Source organism: Camelus dromedarius, chromosome 1 (assembly GCF_036321535.1).
Source record: "Camelus dromedarius isolate mCamDro1 chromosome 1, mCamDro1.pat, whole genome shotgun sequence".
NCBI classification, from domain to species: Eukaryota; Metazoa; Chordata; class Mammalia; order Artiodactyla; family Camelidae; genus Camelus; species Camelus dromedarius.
The window spans coordinates 88,658,126-88,685,663 of NC_087436.1; the positions used below are offsets into that span (position 1 = coordinate 88,658,126).

A 27,538-nucleotide genomic window follows, 5' to 3' on the forward strand; every position below is an offset into this window, starting at 1 on the left:
GTGATAAATGCCATCTTGACTTGTTCCTCAAATATTCAGGCATATTCTTTGCTTTCCATATGAAATATTAATAAATATTCTAGATTATTGTTTGTATTTGTAGGAAATCTTACCAAGGTTTTTAAATAACAAGGGTATCTGTTTGTCTTGTATATAATTCTTTCGACTTGGTTCTTGGGCTGTTTTTGTTCCCTGACTGTAAAATATCATAGCCGTGTTAGTGATAGTTCGTTTGGTATGGTGGAGGCTTAACTTCTGTTTTCAAATCTTATTTACAGAAATTTGGTTCAGTATGAGTCCAGCTGGAATATATTATTGAGTCTGTAGATTTGCAGGTTTTTTTGAGTCCCTTTTTTATGAATTATCCCTCTATCTCCTTGGTGAGATTCCTTGGTCTTAAATCTATTAGATATAGTGATTTCAACTTTGTTTTGCTTAGTGTTAATATGGTATGTCTTTTCCATTCTTTTACTTTTAACTTACTTATATCTTTATATTTAAAATAGATTTCTTATAGACAGCATTTAGATAATTGTTTTATTCAATCTTTGTCATTTAATTCAGGTGTAGGTCATTTACATTTATTGTGATCTTTAATAAAATGGTTGGATTTAAATCTATCATTTTGCTGTTTATCTTCTATTTGCCCATCTTTTCTTTGTTCCTTTTCCCTCTTTTGTGTCTTTTATTTGATTGAGTGTTATTTTTCAATGATTCCATTTTAACTTCTTTATTCGATTCTCAGACAATTTTATACCCATATATTTTATAAACCTCAAATACATTGTTTTTATTTTTGCTTTAAACAGTCAAGTATTTTTTAAAGAGTTTGAAAAAATAAGAAGTAGTAGTGTTTTATATTTATCATCAAATTAATAATTTTTGGTGCTTTTCATCATTTTATTTAGGTTCAGGTTTTTATCTGGTTTAATTTTCTTTTGTCTGAAGGACTTCCTTTAACATTTCTTGTAGTGCTGCTCATAAATTCTTCCAACATTTATAAAAAATCTTCAGCTTTTGTTTGTGAGAAATATTCTTACTGTAGAATTTTAGTTTGCTAGAATTTTTTCCGCCATACGTTAAACATGTTGCTCCATTATCTTTGCTATCCTTGTTCTTTTGTATGTAATATGTCTTTTTTCTTTGGCTATTTTTAAAGATTTTTCTCTTTTATCATTAGTCTTCAGCAGTTCGTGTGTGCTGTTCCTTTCTATAGTTTTCTTCATGTTTCTTAGCTCAGTTTTTGTTGAGCTTCTTAGGTCTATTTATAATTTTCAACAAATTTGTGAAATTTTCAATCTTTATTTCTTCAGATATTTCCTCCCACCCATTGCCTTCTGAGACTCCCATGACGTGTATGTCATGCTACTTGAAGTCCCAAAGGTCACTGATACTCTGTTTATTATTTAATTTCCATATTTTATGTTGGCGTGTATAACTTTGTCTTCAAGTTTACTAATTTTCGTCTTCATTGTTTAGTCCCATTGTTTATCCCATCATGTGCTTTTTCATCTCAGATGATATTTTTTCATCTCTGAGACTTGGAGTTGTATCTTTTTTTTATGTCTTCCATATCTGTTCTTTGTATGCTCGTGCTTTCCTCTATTTTCTTGAATGTACATCTGGGCTGTACTTCTAATGCCTTTTTAATGTCCTTGTCTTCTAATTCTGTCATCTGTCATTTCTGGCTCTATTCTTGTTGATTGACTTTCCTTTTCCTTTTGGATTATGTTTTCCTGCTTCTTTGTGTGCTGGGTGACTTTTGATTGGTTCCCAGACTTTGTGAACTTTCTATTTTATGCTACACTTCTCCACAAATTCTCTCCACGCTGACTTCTCTGAACTATGAATTTTGTCTGCTCATCTTGGTGAGACCACTGGACTCTCCTTGTGATCTTTCACCCTGAGCTGCAGCCTGGAATCCTCCAGGTCTAAGTTTGTGCTATCATAGGACTCACCTTGTTTGTTTCTCTTCTCATAGGGGTTTTTGTCCTGTGCTGCCCAATTGTCTAATGTCTGAAAACTGTTGTTTCATGTATTTTGTCTGATTTTCCAGTTGTTTAAGGCAGGAGAGTAAATCTGGTCATTATTACTCATCACAGTGAGAGAAATTTCTAAAGGCTTACTCACATCATGGACCATATAATCGTCTTTTCCCCACTGCCACTGGGAAGGTGATAGATAGGCACGTGGTATTACTTAGTGAGAAATATTTGCCTAACTGAATGAAGTATTTTTAATTGCTTTTCAACAATATGTATTTTGTTTTGAGCTATTTTTATATACTGAAACTTGTCCTTAAGTAGGTAATAATCTTAAGTTTCCTTAAGACAATTGTAGTCTGTATTTTTTTTGCAAGGTTTGGATATATGAGAGGTCAGAATGGCAAGATGGACTTTTAAGTAGTTGCCTTGTGTTTGTGAATGAAAATTGGGGTAGGTCATAGACAGCTGTATTTGTCACAGATTGGAAATCAGGGAAGTAACGAAATAAAGCTAGAAGCCATTAGCCTACCTCTGCTTCTCTCCTTTAGTGTCTCATTCTATGGTTTGAAAATAACTGCCAAACTAATCTATACATTGAACTGGTTTTATTTTAATTAAATTTTAAAAATAGCCAGATTAATTCTTTGCCTGAATTGACGATATGATTTGACCAGATCCATTCCTGTGGTTAATGTCTATCTCTGTGTAGATAAATAGAAGAGAAACTATCTTATGGAACTATTTTAAATCATTGAATAATTAACTAAAGGGCAAGAAAATTTAGCTTGATTTCACTAAATAAGGTCATTGTCTTTATAAACTTACAAGGTCTTAGTACAATGTATTCTGCACAAGAATGTTGATACTCTTGAATACTTCTGTTCTTACAGTGAAAAGAACTATCTTTTGACTTCCCTAAGTTCTGTGAATAAGTAGTAATGACATTCATATTATGTATGATTTTCAAATTACCTGTTCTTTATATATTGCTTTCCCTTTAGTGTTGCCCTGGAAACTGTCCACCTTGTGATCAAAACTGTGGACGGACTTTAGGATGTAGAAACCATAAGTGTCCATCTGTCTGCCATAGAGGTAAAATTTAACATAGCTGTGATTTTATGTTTATATTTACATAGTGCTTTATAGTTGACAGAGAGCTTTCACATTTATTATCTTACTCTTAAAAATCTTGAGAAGTTAGGGCAGTCACCAATGCTCTTATTTTATGGACAAGAAAATTTAAACTAAAGAGGATGTGACTTACTTAGGGAAATATTTAGTAAAGCAATATAGCCAAGATTTGAACCCAGGCCTTCTAAATGTAGGCTTTTTGTTCTTTCTGTAACACCATGTTGTTTCCTTACTTCTTCGTGACTTTCCTCATGAAGTTTTTAAATTAATTAATATATTCTTAGGTTTGTCAGTATTATTTTGAATTTTAGACATTTATATGAAATTAAGCCTTATAAGGGATTGGATATATTCTAACCAGTGGTTCTCAAAATTTTTGTTCTCAAGACCCCTTTACAGTCTTTTTAGACCAAAAGACCTTTTGTTAATGTGGGTTTTACCTGCTGACATTTATTGTATTTGAATTAAAATAAAGTATAGTAACATTTATTATTTTATTTAAAATTAGGAATAACCCATTACATCTTAATACAGTAACATTTTCTATGAAAAATAACTATTTTCTGGAAAAAATTTAGAATAGTATTCTATATTTTTGCAAATGTCTTTAATGTCTAGTTTAATAGAAGATAGCTAGATTCACGTATCTGCTTCTGCGTTCAATCTGTTGTGATATCACATGTTACATAGCTTCTGGAAAATTTTAATCTATGCATATGAGACCTTGCATACCACCTGAAAGGGGTGGCTAAGTCATTAGACATTGAAAACTGAGTTAACTTTACTCTTTTGGAGTATGCTGATATGAAATGGAATCTATTGAAATGTAGTAGAATGTAGTGGAGAGAGCATGGACTTAAGTTAGGAGGTCCTGACTCAAGTCTGGGCTTAGTTTAGTAGCTTTATGACTTGAGATAAATTCCTGTACTGTTTTTTGTTGTCTTCTTTTAGGAATAGGTGGATGCTGGATTACCTCCCGTAACGTCTTAATCCTCTCAGAAATCTTATAATGTATGTGATATTGTTGTTGTTTTCTATAATGAGGAAGCAGGTACAGAGGCTATTGGTCCAGAGTCATAGAACTAGTTGCAAAGTCAGGATGTGAACCTACACTTCAATAATATTACACCATATTGCCTCCCCATGAGTAAAAGTGGCAAATTCTATTAACCCCATAGACATTTCCCTGTGGATATTCTCTGATCTCTCAGTGTCTTTAGGTTGCAAAGTTTAGAACTAGTTTTTCAGTTTGCATCATCACGAAAAGGATTTTATTCCCTTTTATAGTTAATTTACATCATTGACGCATTAAATTTGAATTTTATGAACAGTCTGAAGTTAGTCATTAATTCATTCAATAAGTATTTTGGGGTGTCTCCCAAGTACCGGCATTGGGATTACATGAGAGAATAATTTTGATAAAGTACTTGCTTTTGGGGAACTTATTTTTTTATTCCACCTCAGTTAGAATAAAATAAATAACAAATTAGTATAGAATATCAGGGACAAGTATAGAAAGAAAATTAGAGTAAAGTTAAAATTGTGATAGTCTGGGTGGTATGTACTGTTCTAAACAGTGTGGTCAGAGGAGAACACTGAAATGATGACATGTGAAGGGAATCTTGAGAGAAGTAGGGGATCAAGCCCTGTGGAAATGGGGTTGGGGTAGTGTGATTGCAGAGGCCTTGAGGCGGGAACACCTGAAGGAGGACTGAAGTAGTTGCTCCAGGGGACACATAGTGGGAGATGAGTTCAAAGAGATGGTGGGATGACGGATTGCTGGGGAAAGGAGAATATGTGTAGGGCCTGGTAGACCACTGTTATAATATGAGCTTCACTTTAAGTAGAAAAGCAGACTAGTTATATGACCATGAAAGAAACTGGATCAGAAGTTTAGAATTTTCTTAGCAGGAAAACACCAGGCATAGTTGATTTTTACACATGAGTTTAAAAAAAAATTTTTATTGAAGTGTAGTTGATTTACAATATTAGTTTCAGTTGTACAGCAAAGTTATTCAGTTATATATGTACATACATATATATTTTTTTCTTTTCAGATTTTTTTCCATTATTACACATGATTTTTAACAAATGAACATTTAAGGTGTATATATATATATAAAAGTTCAGTCTCTTTATAAAATATTTGATAGTATATGTAAAAAAGGAATGTGCCCTAGCTTATCATCTTACAAGGAAAGGAAGAGAAAATTATAGTCCAGTCTAACTCATGAACATGTTTGTAAAATATTCAAGTTTTAGCCACTCAAATCCAGCTATCTGGTACTATAGTATTACCTATCCAAAACCTTAATCTATCATAACCAAGTTGGGTTTATTGCTATCAGATTAACAGATTAAAGGAGAAATAAGATCATTTTAGTAAGTGTTTCAAAAACAGTTGATAAAATTCAACATCCATATATGATGAAAACCTAACTAGAAATACAAGAGAGCAATCCTTAACCTGATGCAGATTATCTGCAGAAAGGCTAGAGCAAGTATCATACTTGGTGGAGAAATGTTGAAAGCATATCCCCCCTTGTGTAATTTTGAGCCAAATCCTGTAAATACTTCATTATGCATCTCTAAAAGATGGATTCTTAACCTGAAAATAGTTTATCTATTTCTTAATATCAGCAAATATCTGGTGTCACCTTGTTGTCTCATGAATACCTTCATCTTTTACTTCAGTTTGTATGACTCAAAAACCTAGTGAGATTGACGTTGTAATTGGTTGATGTCTCTAAAGTCTATTAACCTAATATTTACCTCTTTTTCTATAATTTTCCGTCTTTTTTCTTTTCCTTTGTCACTTGTTTAAGAAACTAGGTTGCTTTATTTAATTTCACAGAGTCTGGATTTTGCAGATTGCACCTCTGTGATATTAGTTGACGTTTTTCTCCGTATTTCTTATAAATTGTTAGTAGGACTAGAGGTTTGATCAGCTCCTGTTTCAATTATTTATTTATTTTTTGGCAGAATGTTTATTTTTTAAAAAAGCAGCTTATTAGCCTCTGACAAAACTTAACTTAGGGAAAATGTGTGAAGATATCGTTGTGCAACTCTCACCGTTTGTTTAATACTCAGTTACATGAGATATCTAAAATCATTATTTTATATCATTTTCCATCATACTAGGCACCTTCATAATTTAAACTGTTAAGTCATCAGGAGAAGATACTACGTGTTTGCACTGTGAATATATGAAGTTTGACTTATAGTTCTTTTAAGGCCATCTATGTTTATGATTCTAAAATTACTGGACCGATGACCCACTGGTCACTGTAGTTACGTTCTGTATGCTTCCTTTTCATTTAAAAAGTATGTACTATCAGTGAAATTATTTTAATTTATCCATCATGTTGTACAGGTATCTGTCATGGTTTCAGTAGGAAGACTGTTCAGAGAAATTATCCCTTTTTGTTCTCAAGATTTAATTTAAAAAAAGGAAAAGTGTAGCTGTAGTTTAGGGTGGCAGAAAGGTTATGTTTGATAAATTTCTCTTTGAATTGCTGAAGAGGTATGAAAATTATCATTGTTAAGCGTGGAAATTGATACAATGTGCTGAGTAAGAACAGACATAAATGTTGCTATTAGCTTTCAAAAAATGTGACATCCAGTCATTCTTTTGGAAAGATCAAAATAAAATTTGATCACGTGAGTCAGGGTAACTTGGCTCACACTACCATCAAGATAATACTTTACTGGATTATACTTATCAAAACACTGAAGTATAAATTTGGTAATTTATACAATATGTGTGTGTGTTTTCTCTATGGTGCTTTTTACTCTGTTTCTTTTTCTGTGATCATTATTTGAATCAAAATTCTTAACTTTTGTTTGTTTTAGGGAACTATTTTGAGCTTCTCGAGGCTTTAATGGGATGATTTTTCATCATTAATCTATTTCTTATCAGGTTAACTGCTACTCAGTGTTTTGCCTGCTTGGTCCTGATACCTAGGCAGCATTCTCTTGCGATACCTACTCCTTAGCTAAAGACTCTTTATTCCCTTCTTCTTATTTCATTTATAATGGGGTGCCTTACTGGGAAAACAAGAGGGGGAAGAAAGCCTTTTAAGATGATGTTAAAGCTTTGGAGAGAACTTTATAGCCTGTTTAGAAACATTTCTTTCAATTTGTTTTTGTGTATTTCTGCCAACCCACAACAAAAGAAAATCAAAAGCTGAAACCCTAAAAATTTTTTCTTTTGAAATGTTTAAAAGAGAAATATTTGGAATTGTAGCCTAAAATATGATTTTAGAATTTAGACTTTCACAAAGCACGAGTAATGCAAAAATTGTTTGTACTGTTGTTAACCTGATGAGAATTCACTCTTACTGGAGAATTTATCTGAAAATAATGTACCTGAATAGATGTATGTATGAAACTAAGCCAAAAAGATTATTGTTAACGTTAAATTTTCCAAAGAGTTAGCTCCATTTTGCTTGTGTAGTTTTGAATGAATAATGTGTTAAATTTGTTATTTAGAATAGAACTTTTAGCAAATTTTAAAGAAAATTCTAAAACTTTTTATTGAAGGACCAGTGTAGGTGTAGAAAAGTATACAGATCATAAGTGTACAGCTTGATGACTTTTTATAAACTGATCATAGCCATGTAACCAGAACTCAGATCATCAAACAGAACGTTAGCAGCATTTCCTAAACTTTTTGTGTCCTTTGTAATCATCATCCTGATTTTGAACAGCATAGATTTGTTTTTCTTGTTTGTTTTATGTGAATAGAATCATATGCTGTATACTCTTTGTGTTTGATTTCTTTTGCTCAGTGTTATGTGTGTGAGATTCATTCATATAGTTTCTTTATTCTCATAGTAGAGTATACGAACGTACTAAACTTACTGATTCTCTTACTGATGGGAATTTGAGTAGTTAAGGAAATTTCTCTTTAAGTTTCAGACCTTTTTTTCAGGTAGTTGTTATCCTTGCCCAGAAACCGTAGATGTGAAGTGCAATTGTGGTCATACAAAGGTGACAGTACCCTGTGGCCGAGAACGTACCACAAGACCCCCCAAGTGCAAAGAGCAGTGCAGGTTAGTACGAAACTCCGTGCAGACTTACATCTGGTGTCCTACAGATTTAAATTCATACTGATTTTTTAATACTGTTAATATTTTCAATTTTGCTTTAATGTTCTAAAATATTAATATTCACAATATGCTCATTCGGTATGGAATCAGAAGATATATAATTAGATAATTGCATTTTTAGATATAATTGTTCAATGACCGAAAGTAATTTAAAAAATTGTACTTTATGATTTAGTCGACCACCAACTTGCCATCATACAAGTCAAGAAAAACATCGCTGTCACTTTGGCTCTTGTCCTCCATGTCATCAACCTTGCCAAAAGGTTTTGGAGAAATGCGGTCACTTGTGTCCTGCTCCATGTCATGATCAAGCATTAATAAAGCAAACTGGCAGGGTAAGGGAGCAATATTATTGAGAGATAGTGCATTACTGTGGGTCATATTTTTGTAATTTTACTTAGTCGTTCAACAAGCAATGATTAAGTACCTATTGGGTATTAAACACTGGTAGGAGCTGGGGTACAAGGTAAATAAGACTTGGTCTTTTGTCTTAAGAAGCTCTTAATATAGAAAAGGAGAGAAACCAGTAAAGAAATGTTTGCAAGTACAGTGTGATAGTCATGTTATAATCATTGTACAGATGAATTTGTCAGTCTTCCTTCATATGTGGTGGTTTAGGGTTATAGACATCTCCTGGTTTCCTCAAAGATTCATTCACATAGTCAGTGAATATTTATTGAGTCCTTACTATGTGTTAAGCATTGTTCTAGGTGCTGGGGAGACAACAGTGAACAAAATAATGGAGATTACATTCTATTGATGGAATTTGGATTTTACAATTCTGTTTCTTACTCTTTTGGCTTATGAGAAGTGAAAGAGGGTATATTGTCTTTGTTCTGTCATTTAAAAACTAGAGTCTGCCTCAATTTTTAATATAAGAATGTTGAAGGGGAACAATGTGATAGAATAAGGATGGAATAAAATATTTCAGTAAGCACGATTTGTTGATTACTTGAAAAAATTTTAACCTGCTTAAGCAGAGGATTCCTAGAACAATTTTCATAGATTCTTATAATGGCCGTACAATTTAATCCCTCTGACTTAAAATTGTCATGTATTTTACTTGTAGCACCAACCTACGGGCCCTTGGGAACAGCATTCTGAACCAGTATTTATTCAGACTGCATTGCCTTGTCCTCCATGTCAAGTTCCTATTCCTATGTAAGTAGTAGAATTTTAGCTTTTTAAAAAAATCTTTTGACATAGTTCAAAGTGTAGTAAAGAGACTGAATTAGTAACTGAAAAATTACTACAAAGAAATGCTCAGGACTGGTGATGTCACTATTGAATTCTACCAGACATTTAAAAAAATTAACACCAGTGCTTCACTAAGGAGGGACACCTCATAACTCATTCAGTGATGCTAGTATGTCCCTGATACTAAACCAGAGAAAAATATCACAAGAAAACTATAGACCAATATCCCTTTTGAATATAGATGTAAAAATTCTCAACCAAACACTGGCAAACTGAATCCAGCAACAGAAGAATTATACGCCATAACCAAGTGGGCTATATCCCAGAAATACAAGGTTGAATCAACATCAATCATTCATTCATCAGTCAATCATTGATTCAAATCAATCAGTGTAATACTTTATCAATAGAATAAGGGAAAGTTGATAGATGCAGAAAAACATTTGACACAATCTGACATACTTGATAAAAACACTCAACAAATTTGAATTAAAAGAGAACTTCCTCAGCCTGATAAAGGGCATCTGTGAAAAACATACAGGTAACAAACTTAATGGTGGGAGATTTAAAGCTTTCCCCCTTAAGATCAGGAAGCAAGACTAGGGTATCTGCTCTTGCCACTTTTGTTCAACATTGTTTTGGAAGTGCAAGCCTAAAAAGTTAGACTAGAAAATGGAGTAAAAATTATTCACACTGGGAATAAAGAAGTAGAACTATTTGTATTTTCAGATGACATGATCTTGTATATAGAAAATCCTAAGGAATCTTCACAAAAGTTATTAGAGATATTAAATGAGTTCAGTAAGATTATAGGAAATATGATGAATATGTAAAAGTCAATTTTATTTCTGTATACTAACAGTGAACAATCTGAAAATTAAGGAAACAGTCCCACTTCCAATAGCATTAAAAACAACAAACATTTTGTTTAACAAATTTAATGAAAGAAATCTATTTTTGTACACTGAGAACTACAAAACATTATTGAGAGAAAGAAGACCAAAGACTGTGTGGTACTGGCATACAGATAAACATATGGATCAAGGGAATAAAACTGACAGTCCAGGAATAAATCTATACATTTATGGTCAATTGATTTTTTGGACAGGAGTGTCAGAACAATTTAGTGGGGGAAACAATGTTTTTTTTCCAACAAATGGTACTGGGACAACTGGATATTCACATGGTAAAAAATGAAATCAGACCCCTGCCTCACAACCTATATATAAATGGTAACTCAAAGTGGGTCAGGGGCCAAAAAGTAAGAACTTAAACTATTTAACTTCTAGAAGAAAGCATAGGTGTAAATCTTTGTGTCCTTGGATTAGGCATTGGTTTATTGGATATGACACCTAAAGCATAAGCGACAAGGTAAAAAATAGATTAATTGGGCTATATGAAAGTTAAGTCAGAGAGCATTATCAGGAAATTGTGCTTTAAGGACACGATCAAAAAACTGAAGATAACCCACAGAATGGTAGAAAATGTTTGTAAATTGTGTATCTTATAGGAGTATATTATCTAGAACATGTAAAGAATTCTAAGACTGAGAAACAAAAAGACAAATATCCAATTTAAAAATGGGCAAAGCCTTTGAATAGATGTCTCCAGAAGAAATCTACAAATGGCCAGTAAACACACATGAGAAGATGCTCAATATCATGGATTAGGAAATGTAACTCCAAACCACTGAGAGATACCATTTTACACCCACTAGGGAGGCTAAAATAAAAAAAGACATATAAGTGTTGGTGAAGGTATAGAGAAGTTGGAGCCATTGTACATTGCTATTGGAAATGTAACATGATATAGCTACTTTGGAAAACACTTGGTAGTTTCTCAGGAGACTATAAATGTGGAGTTGCCACATGACCCAGCAACTTTACTCTTAGATCTAAACCCAAGAGAGTTGAAAATATATGTTCATAAAAACTTGTATGTGAATTGCCATAGCAGCATTATTATTAATAGCCAAAAAAGTGGGAACAACTCAATTGTCTATCACCTGGTGAATGAATAAACAAAATGTGATATATCCATACAATGGAATATTATTCAGCTATAAAAATGCATGAATTACTGATACATGCTATAACATGGATGAACCTTGAAAACAGCATGCTAAGTGAAAAAAAAGCCAGACACAAAAGGCCCCATAATTGATTCTACTTACATGAAATGTCCAGAGTAGGCAAATCCATAGAGACAGAAAGTAGATTAGTAGTTGCTGGGGGCTGTGGACAGGAGACCATGAGGAAGTGACTTCTAATAGTTTTAGAATTTCTCTCTGAAATTATGAAAATATTTTAGAATTAAATAGTGGTGATGGTTACACAACCTTAGGAGTATACTAAACACCACTGAATTGTACTCTTCAAAAGTACATATTTTATGATACCAAATTTTATCTCAATTTAAAAAAGGAGAAAAACATGAATAAAGATCCTTCTAACTCTGATGTGATTTTTCAGTGGCATGTATATATACCAAAATTATTATTGTATATATTTTTATTGTCATGTGAACTATCCAGGTAATATAATTTCTTTCTTAGAGTAGAATGTTCTTGTTTTCTTATCCCTTGCCCTCTGGTTTTTGAAAATAACATTACTTTTAATGATAATTTGGCCTTGTGGTAAAAGAGTTCTGAACATGTACATATAACACATGTAATACGTGTGTTATTTCATTTAGGGTGCCTTTGGCTTCAAGTACCAAGAACCATAAATAGAAAGCGACATGGTAATGTTTATGCCTTGCACAATTAGACTGGAGGTAGAGCCGCTTCATGGTTGGTTAATCCGGTCAATTCAGTGATGCATCATCAAGGGGCAGATTCTGTCTTTCTGCTTTATTCTTCGTGTGTCATCTTTGCTTTCAGGCTATTTGGCCTTCTGATAAGCTTCCCATCCACCTAGTGAAGTTTCCAAAGGGGTCAATGGAAACTGTGCCTTCAACCATCATTTTTTTTATTTAAAGAGTGAGGAAACCTTTCCCAGAAGCCCCATAGTAAAACTCCTTTCACATTTCATTGGCCCAGAACAGGATCACAATACAGTTTCTAAGCCAGTTTCTTGAAAGGAAAATGAAGTATTTATTTATTTTTTAAAATAGACTTTATCTTTTTTAGATGATTTTTTAGGTTTCCAGGCAAATTGCACAGAAAGTACAAAAAGTTCCCATATGTCCTGCCACACACTTACAGTTTCCTCTATTATTAATAGCTTATATTATTGTGGAATTGTAGTCTTTAAAAGTATAACTTTAATGGTATATGAATTTTATCTCAGTCTAAAAAAGAAAAACAAAAGTATAGTGATCCTTCTAACTCTGATATAATGATTTTTCAGTGGCATGTAAAACAAACTTATTATGAAGTATATGTTGAAAAATATTACTTGTCACATGAACTATCCAGGTAATATAATTTCTTTCTTAGAGTAGATTTTTTTTTTTTTTTACAGTTGAGGAACTGATACATTATTATTACCTAAAGTCTATAGTTTATATTAGGGTTTACTTTTTGGGTTATATGGTCCATGAGTTTTGATAATTGTATAATCTCAAGTATCCACCATTACAGTACCATACAGAATAGTTTCACTGCCCTAAAAACATGCTACCTTTATTTATCCCTCACCTCCTTCCCCCTGAAGTCCCTGGAAACCATTGATCTTTTTACTGTCTTTTCCAAAATGTCCTGTAGTTGTAATCCTACAGTATGTAACCTTTTTAGCATATTGTACTTAATAATACACATTTAAGTTTCCTCCATGTCTTTTTATGGCTTGGTAACTCATGTCTTTTTATTGCTGAATAATATTCCGGTTTATGTATTTATCACTGTTTATCCATTCACCTATTGAAAGACATTTTGGTTGTTTCCAAGTTTTGGCAGTTACGAAGAAAACAATTATGTGCAGGTTTTTATGTGGACATATGTTTTCAACTCATTTGGTAGGTATTTAGGAGTGCTATTGCTGGATCATATGGTAAGTCTACATTTACTTTTATAAGACACTGCCAAGCTGTCTAACAAAGTGGCTTGTACCATTTTGCATTCTTACCAACAATGAATGAGAATTCCTGTTGCCTACATCTTTGCCAGTATAAGCTGTTGTCAGGATTTTGGGTTTTAGCCATTCCAGTAGGTGTATAGTCGTATCTCATTGTTTTAATTGACAGTTCTCTAATGGCATATGATGCTGAACATTTTTTCACATGCTTATTTGCCATTTGTATGTCTTCTCTGGTGAAGTGTCTGTTCTCCGTTCAAATCTTACCCATTAAAAAAATTGGATTGTTTGATTTCTTACTGCTGAGTTTTAAGATTCTTTTGTATTTTGGATATAAGTCCTTTACTGGATATGTGTTTTCCAGATATTTACCCCTAGTCTGTGATTTGTCTTTTCATTTAAGTGTTTTCATTTAACCCTTTTTTATTTAAGTGTTTATGGCAGAGCATATGCTTTTGATTTAATGAAGTCCAGCTAAACCATTTTTCTTTCATGGATCATGCTTTTGGTGTTGGGTTTAAAAAGTCATTACCAAACCCAAGGTCACCTAGATTTTCTCCTTTGTTTTATACTTGTGCATTTCATATTTAGGGCTGTGATCCATTTTGAGTTTACTGCTGTGAGAGGTGTAAGGTTTGTTGTATCTTTTTCTCCATATGGATCTCCCTTTGTTCCAGCACCAGTCACTTGTTGAAAAGACTATCCTTTCTGTATTTGATTGCCTTTCTCCTTTGTCAAAGATCAGTTGGCTACATTTATGTGGGTCCATTTCTAGGCTCTATTCTATTCAGTTGATTTGTGTATTCTTTCCGCAGTACCATACTGTCTTGATCACTGTAGCCTCATAGTAAGTCTTGAATTTGGGTAGTAGTGTCTGTCCTCTCTCTTTGTTGTTCTTCAGTACTGTGTTGGCCATCCTGGGTTTTTACTCTTTCCATATAGACCTTAGAATCAATTTGTTGATAATCCACAAAATAACTAGCTGGGATTTTGATTGGAATTGTGTTGAATCTAGATCAAGTTGGGAAGAAGTGCCATTTTAATAATATTGTACCTTTCTATAGATGAACATGAAATATCTCTCCATGTATTTAGATCTTTTATTTCTTTTATCAGTGTTTTGTAGTTTTCTTCATATAGATCATGTGTTTATTTTGTTAGATTTATACCTAAGTATTTAATTTTTTTGTGTGCTAATTATGAATAGTGGTGTGTTTTTGATGTCTAATCCCAGTTGTTCATTGCTGGTATACAGGTTCATTGGCTTTTGTGTATTAACTTTGTATCCTGCAACCTTTCTGTAATCACTTATTATTTCCATATGTGTTGATTTTTTTGTTCTTAAGTAAAAAAACTAGTAGAGTTAGCATCTTTGCTATAAAAATATTCTTTCTGAAGAATGTATAATGTTTTCATTTCATTTTATTTTTTTCCTGCAGGGAATGTCTTGGGAAGCACGAGGTGAGTTACAAGCACAAACTTTAAGTAAAGCTTGTAATCTATACCTTTTCTATATGATGGATGCTAGAAATAACAAAGTCAAAGTATTGTCTTTTTAGTGCTACAACGAGTATAAGAGTTTGTCTATTAATTTTTACAATATACAGTGCTTTTATTTGGGAATTAGCCTTTCTATATGCATTCACTACAAAATAATTATATTGAATTTCCCTTTTAGGATTAGACTTTTTTTGCTTCTTGGCATTCCTTCTTTGGGTTTTTTGGATAGGTTACTTTGATTTTGATAATAACAGTTATTAATGAAAATGTATTAGACGAAACTTGTTCTCAAGTAATAACAGAGGCATTTTGGAAACATGCTTCCGATAGGTTTTGTGTGTGTGTATTGCTAATTTTCCTTTTTTTCTTAAATTTTAAGGTGAGCCCACTACCATGCCATGCTGTAGGACCCTACTCTTGTAAGAGAATGTGTGGACGAACCTTAGATTGTCAGAATCATACATGTAAGAAAGAATGCCACAAGGTAACTGAAATTGATTCCTGCACTACCAAAAACAAGGTAATGTCCTTAGGTTGAATATATACATGCTTACAGTATATTTGAAACATTTTTTTCAATAATTATGCCATAAATATTTTTCCATTTTGCTTTAACTTCTCTTTTTCTTGCATTCATCCTTTCTCCTTCATTCCCTTTTCTAAGACAACCAACTTTAACAGCTTGGTGTATATCTCTCTATGTCTTTGTGCTAGCTCGTAATGATATGCCTTTTAATGTGATATTCCTTACATGCTGTATCTGTGTTAACACATAGGATTTGATTTCATGATAAAAGTACAGAAATTGTGTATCTTTTTTAGATGCTAAGTGGTAATATCACCTCCACTTTTGTCCACTTACATCTCTGAGAGTTTAGTCTGGAGCATTTGCTCTCAGCTATTTTTTAAACCTAGTATGTATGTTAGGTGATGTTCACAATTTTAATAAATTCTCAACCTTTTGCTGGAAGTAAATAACAGTTTCTGTTCTTGCTATTTCTTGAATATTCCAATTTGTTCTTAACCTCAGAGCCTTTGCACCTACTGTCCTTTTCTCTGGGACTCTGCATTCTTGTGACTCTCTCACTTATTTCACTCAATTTCTGTTCAAATATGAACTTGATCAGATAGGCTTCCTTCTTGTCGCTACTATCACTCGGTCTTACTCTGCTTTATCTTTTCTCTGAGGATTTATGAAGACATTCTATTACGTTCTTTACCTTCCCACTTAAATGTAAATTTCTTAGGCCAGGGATCCTCCCCAGTCTTGCATATTCCCACAATACCTGGCACATAATGCTGAATAAGTACTTATGGAATACATTAATATACTTTTTAAAATAAAAAATAGAAGTTATTTATAGAGGAATGTTTCATAATTGAAACACCTTTTCTTTTTAATCTTACATGTCAAAAATACCTTAGAATTTTATTGACATAATAACTCTTGTAATCATGGCTGTACTTGGGAATGATAATAAAAAATGTTTACCCTTGAGTTAGTATCCTTTCTGTAGCTCTCTGATTTTAATCTCATGTGACATGTGAAAATAAGCAATATCCTGCAGTAAAAATCTTCTTTAGTAGAGAGATACCACTTAATTATTAAATTCCTAGAGCAGAGAGGTGCTTTGTTGAGTTACATTAAGGTTCATTTATTTGTAAATGTAATTAATTTTGTAATGTAATCATAGACCTGCATTCAAAAATAAACTGCTAGTCATTCTCTTTCCCTTTTATATGTGTTTCTCTTTGGCAAAATGAGACTGACATTCCTAGAATGTCGAATGCTTTGGTAATTTTTATTTATGTGTTAATAGTGTATTGATTTCTTTAGTTTGGTGATGATCATGCTTCTTGGGTAGAAACTGATAACATTTTACTCTGTATGTTTTTTTCTGCCACTGACTAGGAAGTAAAAAACATGGCACCATTTTATTAACTGTATTTTTTTGTTGTTGTTGTTGGGTGAGGTAGGTAGATTTTATTTTTAGAGGAGGTACTGGGGCTTGAACCCATGACCTTCTGCATGTTAGGCATGTACTCTGCCATTTGAGCTCTACCCTCCGCTCTTTAACAGTATTTCTAAGAGCTGCAGATGTACTTTCTTTTAATAAGGTATATAAATTTTATAACTTTAACTATAAAACTATAAACTATAGAAATGTTAGACTTCTGTGTTTAGATGATGTATTTCCTTGGTACTTACCAGGCTGGCCCAGAATGCCTTCAGTGTGAGGAAGGGTGCTCTAAGTCACGGCCGCCAGGTTGTCCTCATCCGTGTGTTTTGCCGTGTCACCCTGGAGAATGTCCTCCTTGTGTTCAGATGCTTAGAATAAAATGTCACTGCAAGATCACAAGTCTTTATGTGGAGTGCAGGTAAGTGGACTGAGGAAATATTCTTGTTTTAGTAAAATTATTTTACCTGGTATCTTTTTATAATTCAGAACCCTGTGTGGAAGACTTTAAGGAATGTTTTTCAGTGTGGTCCTCAGACTCTAGAAACCTAGATCTTTCGATAGAGATCTGGAAGGAAGAAATGGAGAGTATTTCACCTTCTAGAAACTTTACCCTGATTTCAACCGGGGCAATTCTGTGTTTTTCCATTTGGGGATTCTGTATAAGATTTTGTTAGGAAAAAAGTTGAAAAAATAGGTGAAGCACTCCTATAGCAGGTTGTTCAAATAACAGTGTCAACTAGAATTTTGTTGGATCAAGTTGACTTGCACATAGTTACTTCTGCACAGTTTTTAAATTATGGATTTTAAAGATAGGTTTTTGTTTATTACAAGTGTTGCTGTGAATGACATTTATCGTACTAGGATATGACTTCTACATTTACCTTGCCTAGAAATGCAAATTTTTGCTTGTGGATTAAGTAAAGGGAAAAAAAGTTCCATTTTTTTCTGTTTAATCATGATCTTAAATAATTAACCTAACTTGCTCAGCTCCATTTCATAAGTCTATAAAGTGGGCTTTTTGTAAGTTTATTTTACTCAAATTAAATTTGGGAATGTGACTTTATTTCTGATTTTTTTGAGCATAAATACTGTTTGAAAAATGCCTATTAATATTAGATTTGTTTTTGTTGCTTATACTCTAGACTCATGCTTTAAATTGGAAAATCCAATTTTATTCTTTTTAAGTATTAAAATTATTTTGTTGAAATTTAAAAAATAAAATATTACAGTTTTTAGTTTTAGCAGTTTTGTATGGAGAGTTAAGATAATTTTGCTTAATTAATGGATGATACTGATGAAAAGGGGTTTTCTTTGATCTTCTAGGATTCTGAATCTCACCCTCTTGCTTCTTTTTTCGTTTGTTGTTTCCAAGGGGCACCTTCCCTTTTTACCTTCTTTCAGAGTGTTGCCTTTCCAACACTGACTCTGATTCTTGCGCACTTTTTCAAGTCTCTTCTCTTTAGTTAGTTTTCTGATCTACCAAGACTTTTTCAGTATTTTTACTTTTAGGGTGGACTTTTTTTTCTGGTGTGTTTGCTCAGTCCCCCTCTTCTCTTTTCTGCTCAGTTTTTCCAGAACTCTGCTAAGCTCTCTGAAAAGACTTGCTATGGGAGCTTGAGAAATAGCTCTGCTAGGAATTAGTTTTTTTTTTTGTTTTTTTTTTTCTTTCTACAGATAATTTGAAGTTTGTGGAATGGTTTTGCTCAGGGCATGGGATTTGAGCTGGATGTATTTGGGGTGAAATGTGTGAATATGTTTGGATTGAGATGGCTTCTATTACCACAGCTAACCAGAGTTCCTTTTTCTTTTTCTTGAATGCGTATTTAAAATCTCTGTTTTTATGCAGAATTCTTCAGTCTCAGTATTTGTTCTGATAATTTCATTTACTTTCAATTCAGTGAGTAATTACATAAGTCAAGATTTCCTTTTAGTTGTTTTCTACTTCGTGTACTTTCTTCTATAGAAATTAGGTATAAAAGAGGCCTTGAAAAGCTAACTTATTTTTAATTATATAGTAACAGGAACAAAATGTTATTAACTCTTAAGTTCAGAGGTGAGCACCATATTTGTAAGAATGAAATTATAAAACTTCCATATAAAAGTCAGTATAAAAACTTGCTGTTGTTATTAAATGAAATTTTGCCAAGAAAATTGTCTGTTAGAATACATTTTTCCCTAATTTGATATAAATACTTAAGATTATAATTTTGACAGTGGAGGCTAAACTTATGGTATGTTTTGGCACTTTGGTCTAGTGCAGGGACAGGAAAAGAAAGAATAAAGGAAAGGAGAAGAAAGACAACGGGGAAGAGAAAAGTGAGAAGCATACGATAGGGATTTTTAGATTGTTGCTAGTTAGTGACTCATGTGGTGTTTACTGTGGTTCTGTTCAACTCTTTATTAGAAAGTGGTGTTATTCCTTGGTGTTTGTGTCTTTTTCTAAATTACCCACTGAATGAGACATAAAAGCACAGACTGATTTAAATGCTCTAATATAAAAAGAATCAATTTCTAACATTAATGGATAGCTTAATCCAAAAACAACTGAAAAAAATTTTTCTGATAAGCTTACTGCTTTTCCCACTCAACAGCCTAAACTCAATTTGAAGTAACATTTTTTTCCCCCCTGTTCTTTAGAAATAAACCTGGGTGAGCATTTCTCTGGGTCAGCTTTTAAGTAATATACTGAACCATTAGTTTAAAATCCTTTATGTGGAAGCTTTAGGAAGAATTTCTGTTATGAGCAATGATACAGGGAAAGGTACTAGCAGGAACTACTGAAGAGAGGCCAGGCACAGATGATATTTTGTGCCTGTTTTCTACTTTCTTTTTGAAGTTATTGCCATTGTGACATTTGATTTGTTGGTAAAAGATAAAGGGCTACAAAGTTTGAGTTATCAGAACAATTAAGCAATTTGAGGATGTTATAGATGAGATACAATCAAAACATTTCCTTTAAAAATGAAGTATATAAGGTAATTTTATGGATATGTTTGAAATTGTGAGTTATTTTTAGATAAACCATGTTATAAAATGGACTTTGGTTTGAATGTCATCAAAATTTCCTCTCATCTTTTTAGAAAAATAACCACAGCTGATGTAAATGAAAAGAACCTCCTCAGTTGCTGCAAAAATCAGTGTCCTAAAGAGGTAAGCTTCCCAAGAACCTTCTAAGTTATGTTTTTAGGCATTGTTCCTCTTGGGTTTTCTCTTTCTTGTTAGATCATCCTGTGTCAGGTCAAGAAACGTGACTGATGTCTATAAAAACGTATGGTTGGGGTAGATGAAATTTGAGGATATTAGGACTAGGAGTGACCATTTGAAGATTTCTTTTTAAAGCAGTTTTAAAGATAGCTTATATACTTTATACACTGAGTATTGACTTAATGTTTACTCCTCTCCCTTAAAATAAAAGTAGATTAATAACTGTGTGGGTCATGTGCAGTTAGATAGTAGACCCACAGTAGAAAAAACAGGTATGTCTGTGTGTATGTGTAAACTTTAAAGCTCATTATTATCTTGAATTAATTATTATAAACCTTCATATATAAATTTTTTTTAAAAAGATTATTATTTATTTATTCATTTATTTTGTGGGGGGGTAATTAGATTGATTGATTCATTCATTCATTTAAAGTGGCGGTACTGGAGATTGAACCCAGGTCCTACTCCACGCTAAGCGTGAGCTCTACCACTAAGCTATACCTCCTGTCTGTTTTTAAAGATTCTGATGCTTGTATATGCATTGTATTCAAACTAAAATTATCAAAAGTGGTTCAGAAAGATTGTTCAGGGTCAGAAGGTAAAAACTCACTGGTGATTTATCCTGGCAATAATTTGAGAAACTAGGGTAGTTTAGCTATATTTGTTCTATTTAAAAGTGAAGGTGCTCCTTTCCTTTTGTTGTTGGAGGAAGCAGTGATATTTGTTTAATTTGAGTGGACATTTATAAAGGAATCATTTGACTTGTAGACGTACTAGTAGCACTTCTTTTCTTTTACCTCTTTGTCTTTATGCACTTATGTAAGCGCTTCCTATCCTGTTTAGAGTCAGGACGAGATGACAACTAAGTCTTAAGTATAGTGGTCAGTCTCTGAGTAAATTAAAACAGACGTCAGTGTATGATATATGCCTTTTTGTTGACAGTATTTCCTTTTAATTTTAAACCTTTGGACACTTTTTATGGATTCCTGTTTAAGAACTAGTGGAAATTGAACTTGGGAGTTTAAAAATTTAAATAAGATTATAAACAGGGAGACATTTCAAGCAGAAAATGGTTATTTTAATAATCCTTTCTTTGTTATATGTGGAACTAGAGGCATGGGATACTTAAAATTGAATGTTCTGAATTCTTCAAATTTTGAGTTTTCCCATGTTAAAATGAAATTTTTTTCTGTCTAAATTCAAATTCCAGGTAATAGATAGTTGAGAGTTTTTTTTGTTTTTTGTTTTTTTAATTCTGACACAGCAACTTGGTATGAAATTGCTGCTAGAAATAAAATTTCATTTAGGATAACTAATTTGCAATTTAGCATAACCTTGGCTATCATTCATTTGTGATACTTTTTGACATTTGGTGGGACTAAATGAGTGGGCCCTGTTTATTTAAAAATTTCTTTTCCATGTTCATAATTTTTTGGACTCTAGTCCACTCTGGAGCCCCTGGTATTGCTAGAGTCTTGTTGGGCTTTCTTGAAAAATATATCCTTGGGTTGGGAACAATCTAGATGGCCCTTATAGTTTAGAACAGCCTGAGGGTGGCAGGTGAATGTTATTATGTCTAATTTATTCCAGTTTATGGTCTGTTGACATTGATAAGACTACAGCAGTGGTTTTCTAATTCTAATGTATATCAGAATCTCTTCGAGGGCTTGTTAAAACAGATTAATGGGCCCCACCCCAGAGTTTCTGATTTTATGAGTCCGAAGTGGGGGCCTAGGAATCTGCATTTCTAGTAAACTCATATGTAATGGTGATACTATTGATCTGGCACCACACTTTGAGAACCAATAGGCTGTAGAATCAAGTCATACATTGGATCAACCAAGAACTATGTCTCTTTGAATCTACTATAAATATTTTATACTCAGAGGTAAGGTAGGGGATTATGACAAGTATTGAGGTACTGATAAATTCCTGTTTGCTTTCTCCTCCCTTTTCCATACTATGGGTTTCTTGTGGGCATGGGCTATGTCATATTTGTCTTTGTATCCAGTCCCTGGTTCCCTGGTTGTACTTACTAGGTAGTTGGTAAATGTGTATTGAATGTGAGTATAAGAGTGAACTGTGGGGCTGGCATAGGGTGACCTTCCAGCTCCACTGCTTCTCTGATACACACTCCATGCGTTTACTGGACTGTTCAGTTAGATCTGAATTGAACTAAAAGAAAATATAAAGATATCATTAAGAACTACACCTTTATTTAAACTGTGCCCCACATATACAATTTTTAAAAATTGTTTCTGAATTTGGTTTTATCTTTCCCATGTAAGCTCTTCTGCTTTTTACTTGGGCAAACGAATATCTCTGTAACTCAAATTGTTCATGTATAATGGGGCAATAATAATACTCCAGAGTGCTGAATATTGAGTTAATAACATGTAAAGGTCTTTGTATATGGTAGGTGATATAGATGTGCTAGCTGTGGTGACGGTGGTATGGGTATTTATCCACAAAAAGTTTTTTTTGGCAAGTTTTCCTTAATTATTTTTAAAGAGAGCTTTTAAAGTTATTGGAATAAAATGGAACATTTTATAGTAGACAGTATTGGTTATTGGTAAGTCATTTGCTATGGCTTTCCAGAGTGCTAGCAGAATGACATTAAGGGCTGAGCAGACTAGAAGAAAACCATCGCACTTTTGAGTGGTAAGGGTAGGATATCTCATCTTTAAATGAATATCAGAGTTGGATATTTTAGAAAAACCTCTAGTTTTTACTGTGAAATCTGTAATGAAGATACAGTCATTTTATGTTATACATTCTAATCAACTTTTCAGCTCTTTCAGAATATAACTTGGCTTTTATGATAATACGTGCTTGCACGTCTAACAGGGAAGTGGTCACGTGATTTGATTTTGTAAATAATGAAATCATTACATACTCAAACGGACATAACACATATATGTATAGTTTAACAAAGAGTTAAAAAGTGAACACCATATAACTCCACCTAGGTCAAAAAATAGAGCATTGCTGCATCTCAGAAGTCTACCAGAGTTCCCAGACTGTAGCTCCCTCCCTCCATTCTGTATGTTACTACCATCTGCCTTTTATAATGATTATTTCCTTGCTTTTATTTTTAGTTTTTAATAAGTCTATGTGTATCTGGAAACAATGTTGTTTGCCTGATCTTCTATTAAAATTTCAAAATTATGAACTTTTGTGACTTGCTTTGTTTGCTCTACGTTTTATTTATCGTTTGTATTGCATGTGGCTGTATTCCATTGTATGAGTGTACTGTAGTTTATTTGTTTTACTGTAGGTAGATATTTGAGTTGGTATCAAGAGTATGGCTATGAACATTCTTGTTTGCACATTCTGGTATTGTGTGCATAGACTTCTCTTGTACTACAATTGCTTGGCCATAGGGAATGTATAATTTCAACTTAAAGTCATATTGATTTCCAAAATAGTTATACAGTTTATAAGCAATCAATTTTCCCGTTTACTGTCAGTATTTTACACTTCCTTTTGTTTCATATCCTTGCCAATACTTGGTGTTGTCAAAATTTTTAATTTTTGCCCATCTTATGACATCTCATGATTTTAATTTACATTTCCCTGATTTCTAGTGAGTCTGAATACCTTTTCGGGATTAATAGCGTTGCTTTGCCTGTGGGACATATGTTGGATATAAGCACAGCATACTTCTGGATGAGTTTCAGTTCTCCTCCTTGCAGTCTGCAGAAATAAGTTTGGCTCACTTATTGCAAGAAGAAGATATATTTGGAGGGTATTGGGGGACAGTTCACAGATTACAAAGGAAATGCTGTTCAGCCAAATTTTGGGAAGGGCAGTATCTGGACAGCCCCAGGGGGCTTGGCAGCAGGAGCTTGGGGGGCTCTGAGTGAGATGACTCTGTTCAAACCACCACCTCTCCCTTTCACGTTTTCCGATGATCGGGAGAGGGAATCTGGCTCACTTTGGGATCAGGGCCTCCCTTGGCATAGGCAGCAACAGACAGGAAGCTAGCGCAGGTAGCTTACCCGTGGCCATCGCTCCTGGGGGCGTTGTGGTAAATCAGGCAGTCCCAATTTATGTCTTCTATAACTTCTCCCAACACTGGATGTGAAAAGCAAGGAGATTCATGGAATAATTATTAGATGAGATGACAGGATCAAATTAAGGATTAGAGAAAAGAGATACATTTTGAGGTCAGAAGACCGAGCCAGAGAAAAGAGAGGTTTTCAAGATGTTGCTGAAATTGTGAAGAGTCAGCATGAAGTCTTTTAGGAGGCAGACAGATGTAACATCTAGACGGAAGATTCTTTGCCTTTCGTCAGCCCCAACACATGGAAGAGACAGAATACTGATCAGTAAGAGGTCACACTGTGGCTATGATTCTGGGTAATGTCAAACAGATCTTCCCTTATTGATTCTGATATGCTTCCCTATTCACTTTCCACTTCAGAATCGTTGATTTAAAGTTAAAGTAGAGAAGATTACTGATGTAATTCCCTCCCAGATTAAGAGACTTATTTTGAGGGGAAGAAGGGATAGGTGGAGAGCTAATGCCAAATGTTTGTTGTGTCTATGAAGTCAGGCTAGAGGCACTGGCAGGGATGAAGGGGAGAGGGAAGTGAAGGAACACTCGAAACAACCACTTTGAGGCAAGTTACTTGATAATGAATGAATATTGAGCTTATTAAGCAGTGTTGAGGGCCTGGTATTAGGTGCAGAGAAAAACAAAACTGAAGTGGCCCAGGAATGGCTAGTGTGGAGCTCATTCTGGCAGCACTGTCCTGTGGTAGGATTAGTGAAAATGCAGTGTGATCCAAATTTAGTTTTGGTATGAATGTCTCAGCTAAAAATTAAAGAACAAGAAACCAAGTTGCATACTAGAGAGAGATGAAAGACAGTAGAAGAGGATTCTGAATTTCTTAAAGAGGGTAGAGTCAATAATTTGAAGGATCAATCTGGTGAGTCATAAAGATCAGAATTTGAGAATTTGAGTGTTTATTGAGGTGTCCACTGTTTTTAAGTTATCTTTGTTAATGAATATGAGACACAAAGAAATATAAGATCATTGCTCTTAACTAACTTAGAATAATAACTTTCATTATAATAGCTAAATATATTAAGTACATTTAATCCTCACAGCAGCTTTATGAAGCTCTATTACTCCTCCCAGTTTTACATGTGAAGCACAGAAAAGTCAGGTGGCTTGCTTGCCCCAAGGCCCCAGACACAGCTAGTCGACAGGGAATCTGGGATTCAGTTCCAGGCAGTCTGACTTTGGAATTTAACCACTAACCAATGGCTCTCTTTTATTTACATTCTGGTTGGAGACACAGAAATATATGAAGTGCTTAATTTTTTTTTTTAAGTTCAAGCTAATCCAAGCAATGTCATAGCAGTTTAGAAATAGATTTATGGATTTCTTACACTGTTACTGTTACTATTCAAATGTAGGCAAACTCGTATCATGCTTTTATGGTGATTTAAGCTGTGTTTTGAAATTTGGATAAGGTTTGAATAGAAAGAAGGAAAGACCATTTCACCTGAAAGTTTGACTAGGATAGGAAGCTAGTCAAGTAGCGCGTAGACATCATCATGGCAGTTACTGAATTGGTTTGGCTGCCTATTTAGTACGTTTTAATATATAGTGGCAAGCCTTGTAGAGTAAAAGCCTAAGCAGTTGTATCACAAAACAGTGCTGATACAACATTGTAAACTGACTGTACTTCAATAAAAATAAATTTTTAAAAACCTGTTTAAGGACAAGGAAGTTTTCTTTCTTTCTCGCGTAGCAGGACAGGGGAGGTAGATGTGTCACTGCGCTCCGTGTATTGATCCAGGGGCCCAAGTTAGCAGGGCAGCTCTGCTCTCTCTGACACAGGGCTTCTGCTGTTGCTCAGGATGTCCTCATTTCCAGAACACTGGGGAGGGAAGAACATGGATATGTGCTCTTGAAAAGCTTTAAGACACGGAAACATTTATGCTTACAGTCCATTGACCGGAACTTAGTCACGTGGCTATAACTAGCCTCAAGGGTGACGTAAGATGTACTCCTGGAGTGGACCGGGGGAAAATATTTAACATTTCTGGGAATTAAGGTAATTTATATCTAAAAGAAAAAAGTTAAAAAATTAGCTAATTATCCAGGATTGATTGGCTGTTTTGTGATGGACTCTTAAAATAGTTGACAGGAAGAGGAGGTAGAGTATGGCTAAAATATAAATATGTAATTGTTTTATTTTAGCTTCCTTGTGGTCATCGATGCAAAGAAATGTGCCATCCTGGTGCATGTCCCTTTAATTGTAACCAGAAGGTGAAACTTAGATGTCCTTGTAAAAGAATAAAAAAGGTAAATATTTTAAGTTATTGAAAATTCCTTGCTGTGTACATTTTTGTTATTTTTTGTTTTGATTTTTTTTTGTCTGTGTTTTGATAGTTCTTTGGCTTTATTTTTTGCCTTTTAATTTTAAGGTCTTATTTCTTAGAATCTTACTATTATTGGCGTATTTCTGTAATTGCATCTTTTAAAAATCAGCTTTTTGAGGGCAGTTTAGTTTTTTGCAATTTAATAGTAGAAGAGGATTACTTTATATTGAAATCAAGTTAAGTGCCCTTTTTTGGGTAGAGTCAATGTGTTCTAGATTTGAGGTCTTCATACAAGGAGCACAATGTGAATAATAAAGTAAGTTTCATCATGTAAGAGATGGTCAGGATTAACTTTTGTTGCTTTTATTTATAAAAGTTTTTGCCATCAGTATTATGTTGTGAAAATGTTTCCTTAAAGAGACCTCACATGCACACAGCCTTATAAAATTATAAAATAACATTCAAACTTGGGAAGAATTCATTTTAAGGTAAAATGGTGATAATAGAGGAGTAAAAGGGCAAAAAGTAACGATTGGAAACAGACTGCATACCTTTCAGCAAAACTTATGAAGGAAGAGCCTCTCTGAATTCTCACGTCATGTTTAGTAAATAGTAGCTGCTATTATTATTATAGGTTTAGCACTTACCATACTGTTTTATTTCCTTATTGTGTCCCCCTGACCCTGACACAGTGCTTGGCATGTCATAGGTACTCTTGTAAGTACCTTTTGAATGAGAAAAGATATGATCCTTCTTCCAGGCTTATAGACTTAACGTCCACAAACACAGAGTATTTATTTTTGTCTCTAATGTTTGTCCATGTTATTTTTCATTTGTCTGGACTATCCTTGGAGGACAAGATTGTATTTATCACCAACCTCAGCCAAAAATAAAGGACTAAAGGGGGGAAACCTTCTAGGTAATGAAATTCTGTACTTCATAGGATTTGATCTCATTTCCTTACTCTAGTAGATTTGAACAAAAAAACTGGTGTCTGAGGGTGTTGTGAGGAAGGAGCAATTGATACAAGTAGGTACATTTATAGCAAAAGTGACATCTGGCAGCAAGAAAGATGGAATGAATAAAAGGTAGAT

General features: G+C 33.7%; 1 protein-coding gene across 3 annotated transcripts in view; it reads left to right on the forward strand.

Annotated features, from left to right (window-relative positions):
* The window catches only part of NFXL1 (nuclear transcription factor, X-box binding like 1), a 48,410-nt gene that overhangs the window by 15,673 nt on the left and 5,199 nt on the right, over positions 1-27,538 (forward strand). For all 3 annotated transcript variants that reach the window (XM_031435050.2, XM_031435044.2, XM_031435055.2), the window contains exons 12-20: positions 2,987-3,077; positions 8,050-8,170; positions 8,403-8,562; positions 9,297-9,388; positions 14,880-14,901; positions 15,320-15,460; positions 17,153-17,319; positions 19,982-20,051; positions 26,323-26,427. In XM_031435050.2, the coding sequence (XP_031290910.1) occupies positions 2,987-3,077; positions 8,050-8,170; positions 8,403-8,562; positions 9,297-9,388; positions 14,880-14,901; positions 15,320-15,460; positions 17,153-17,319; positions 19,982-20,051; positions 26,323-26,427 (969 nt within the window). The remainder of the gene's footprint in view (positions 1-2,986; positions 3,078-8,049; positions 8,171-8,402; positions 8,563-9,296; positions 9,389-14,879; positions 14,902-15,319; positions 15,461-17,152; positions 17,320-19,981; positions 20,052-26,322; positions 26,428-27,538) is intronic.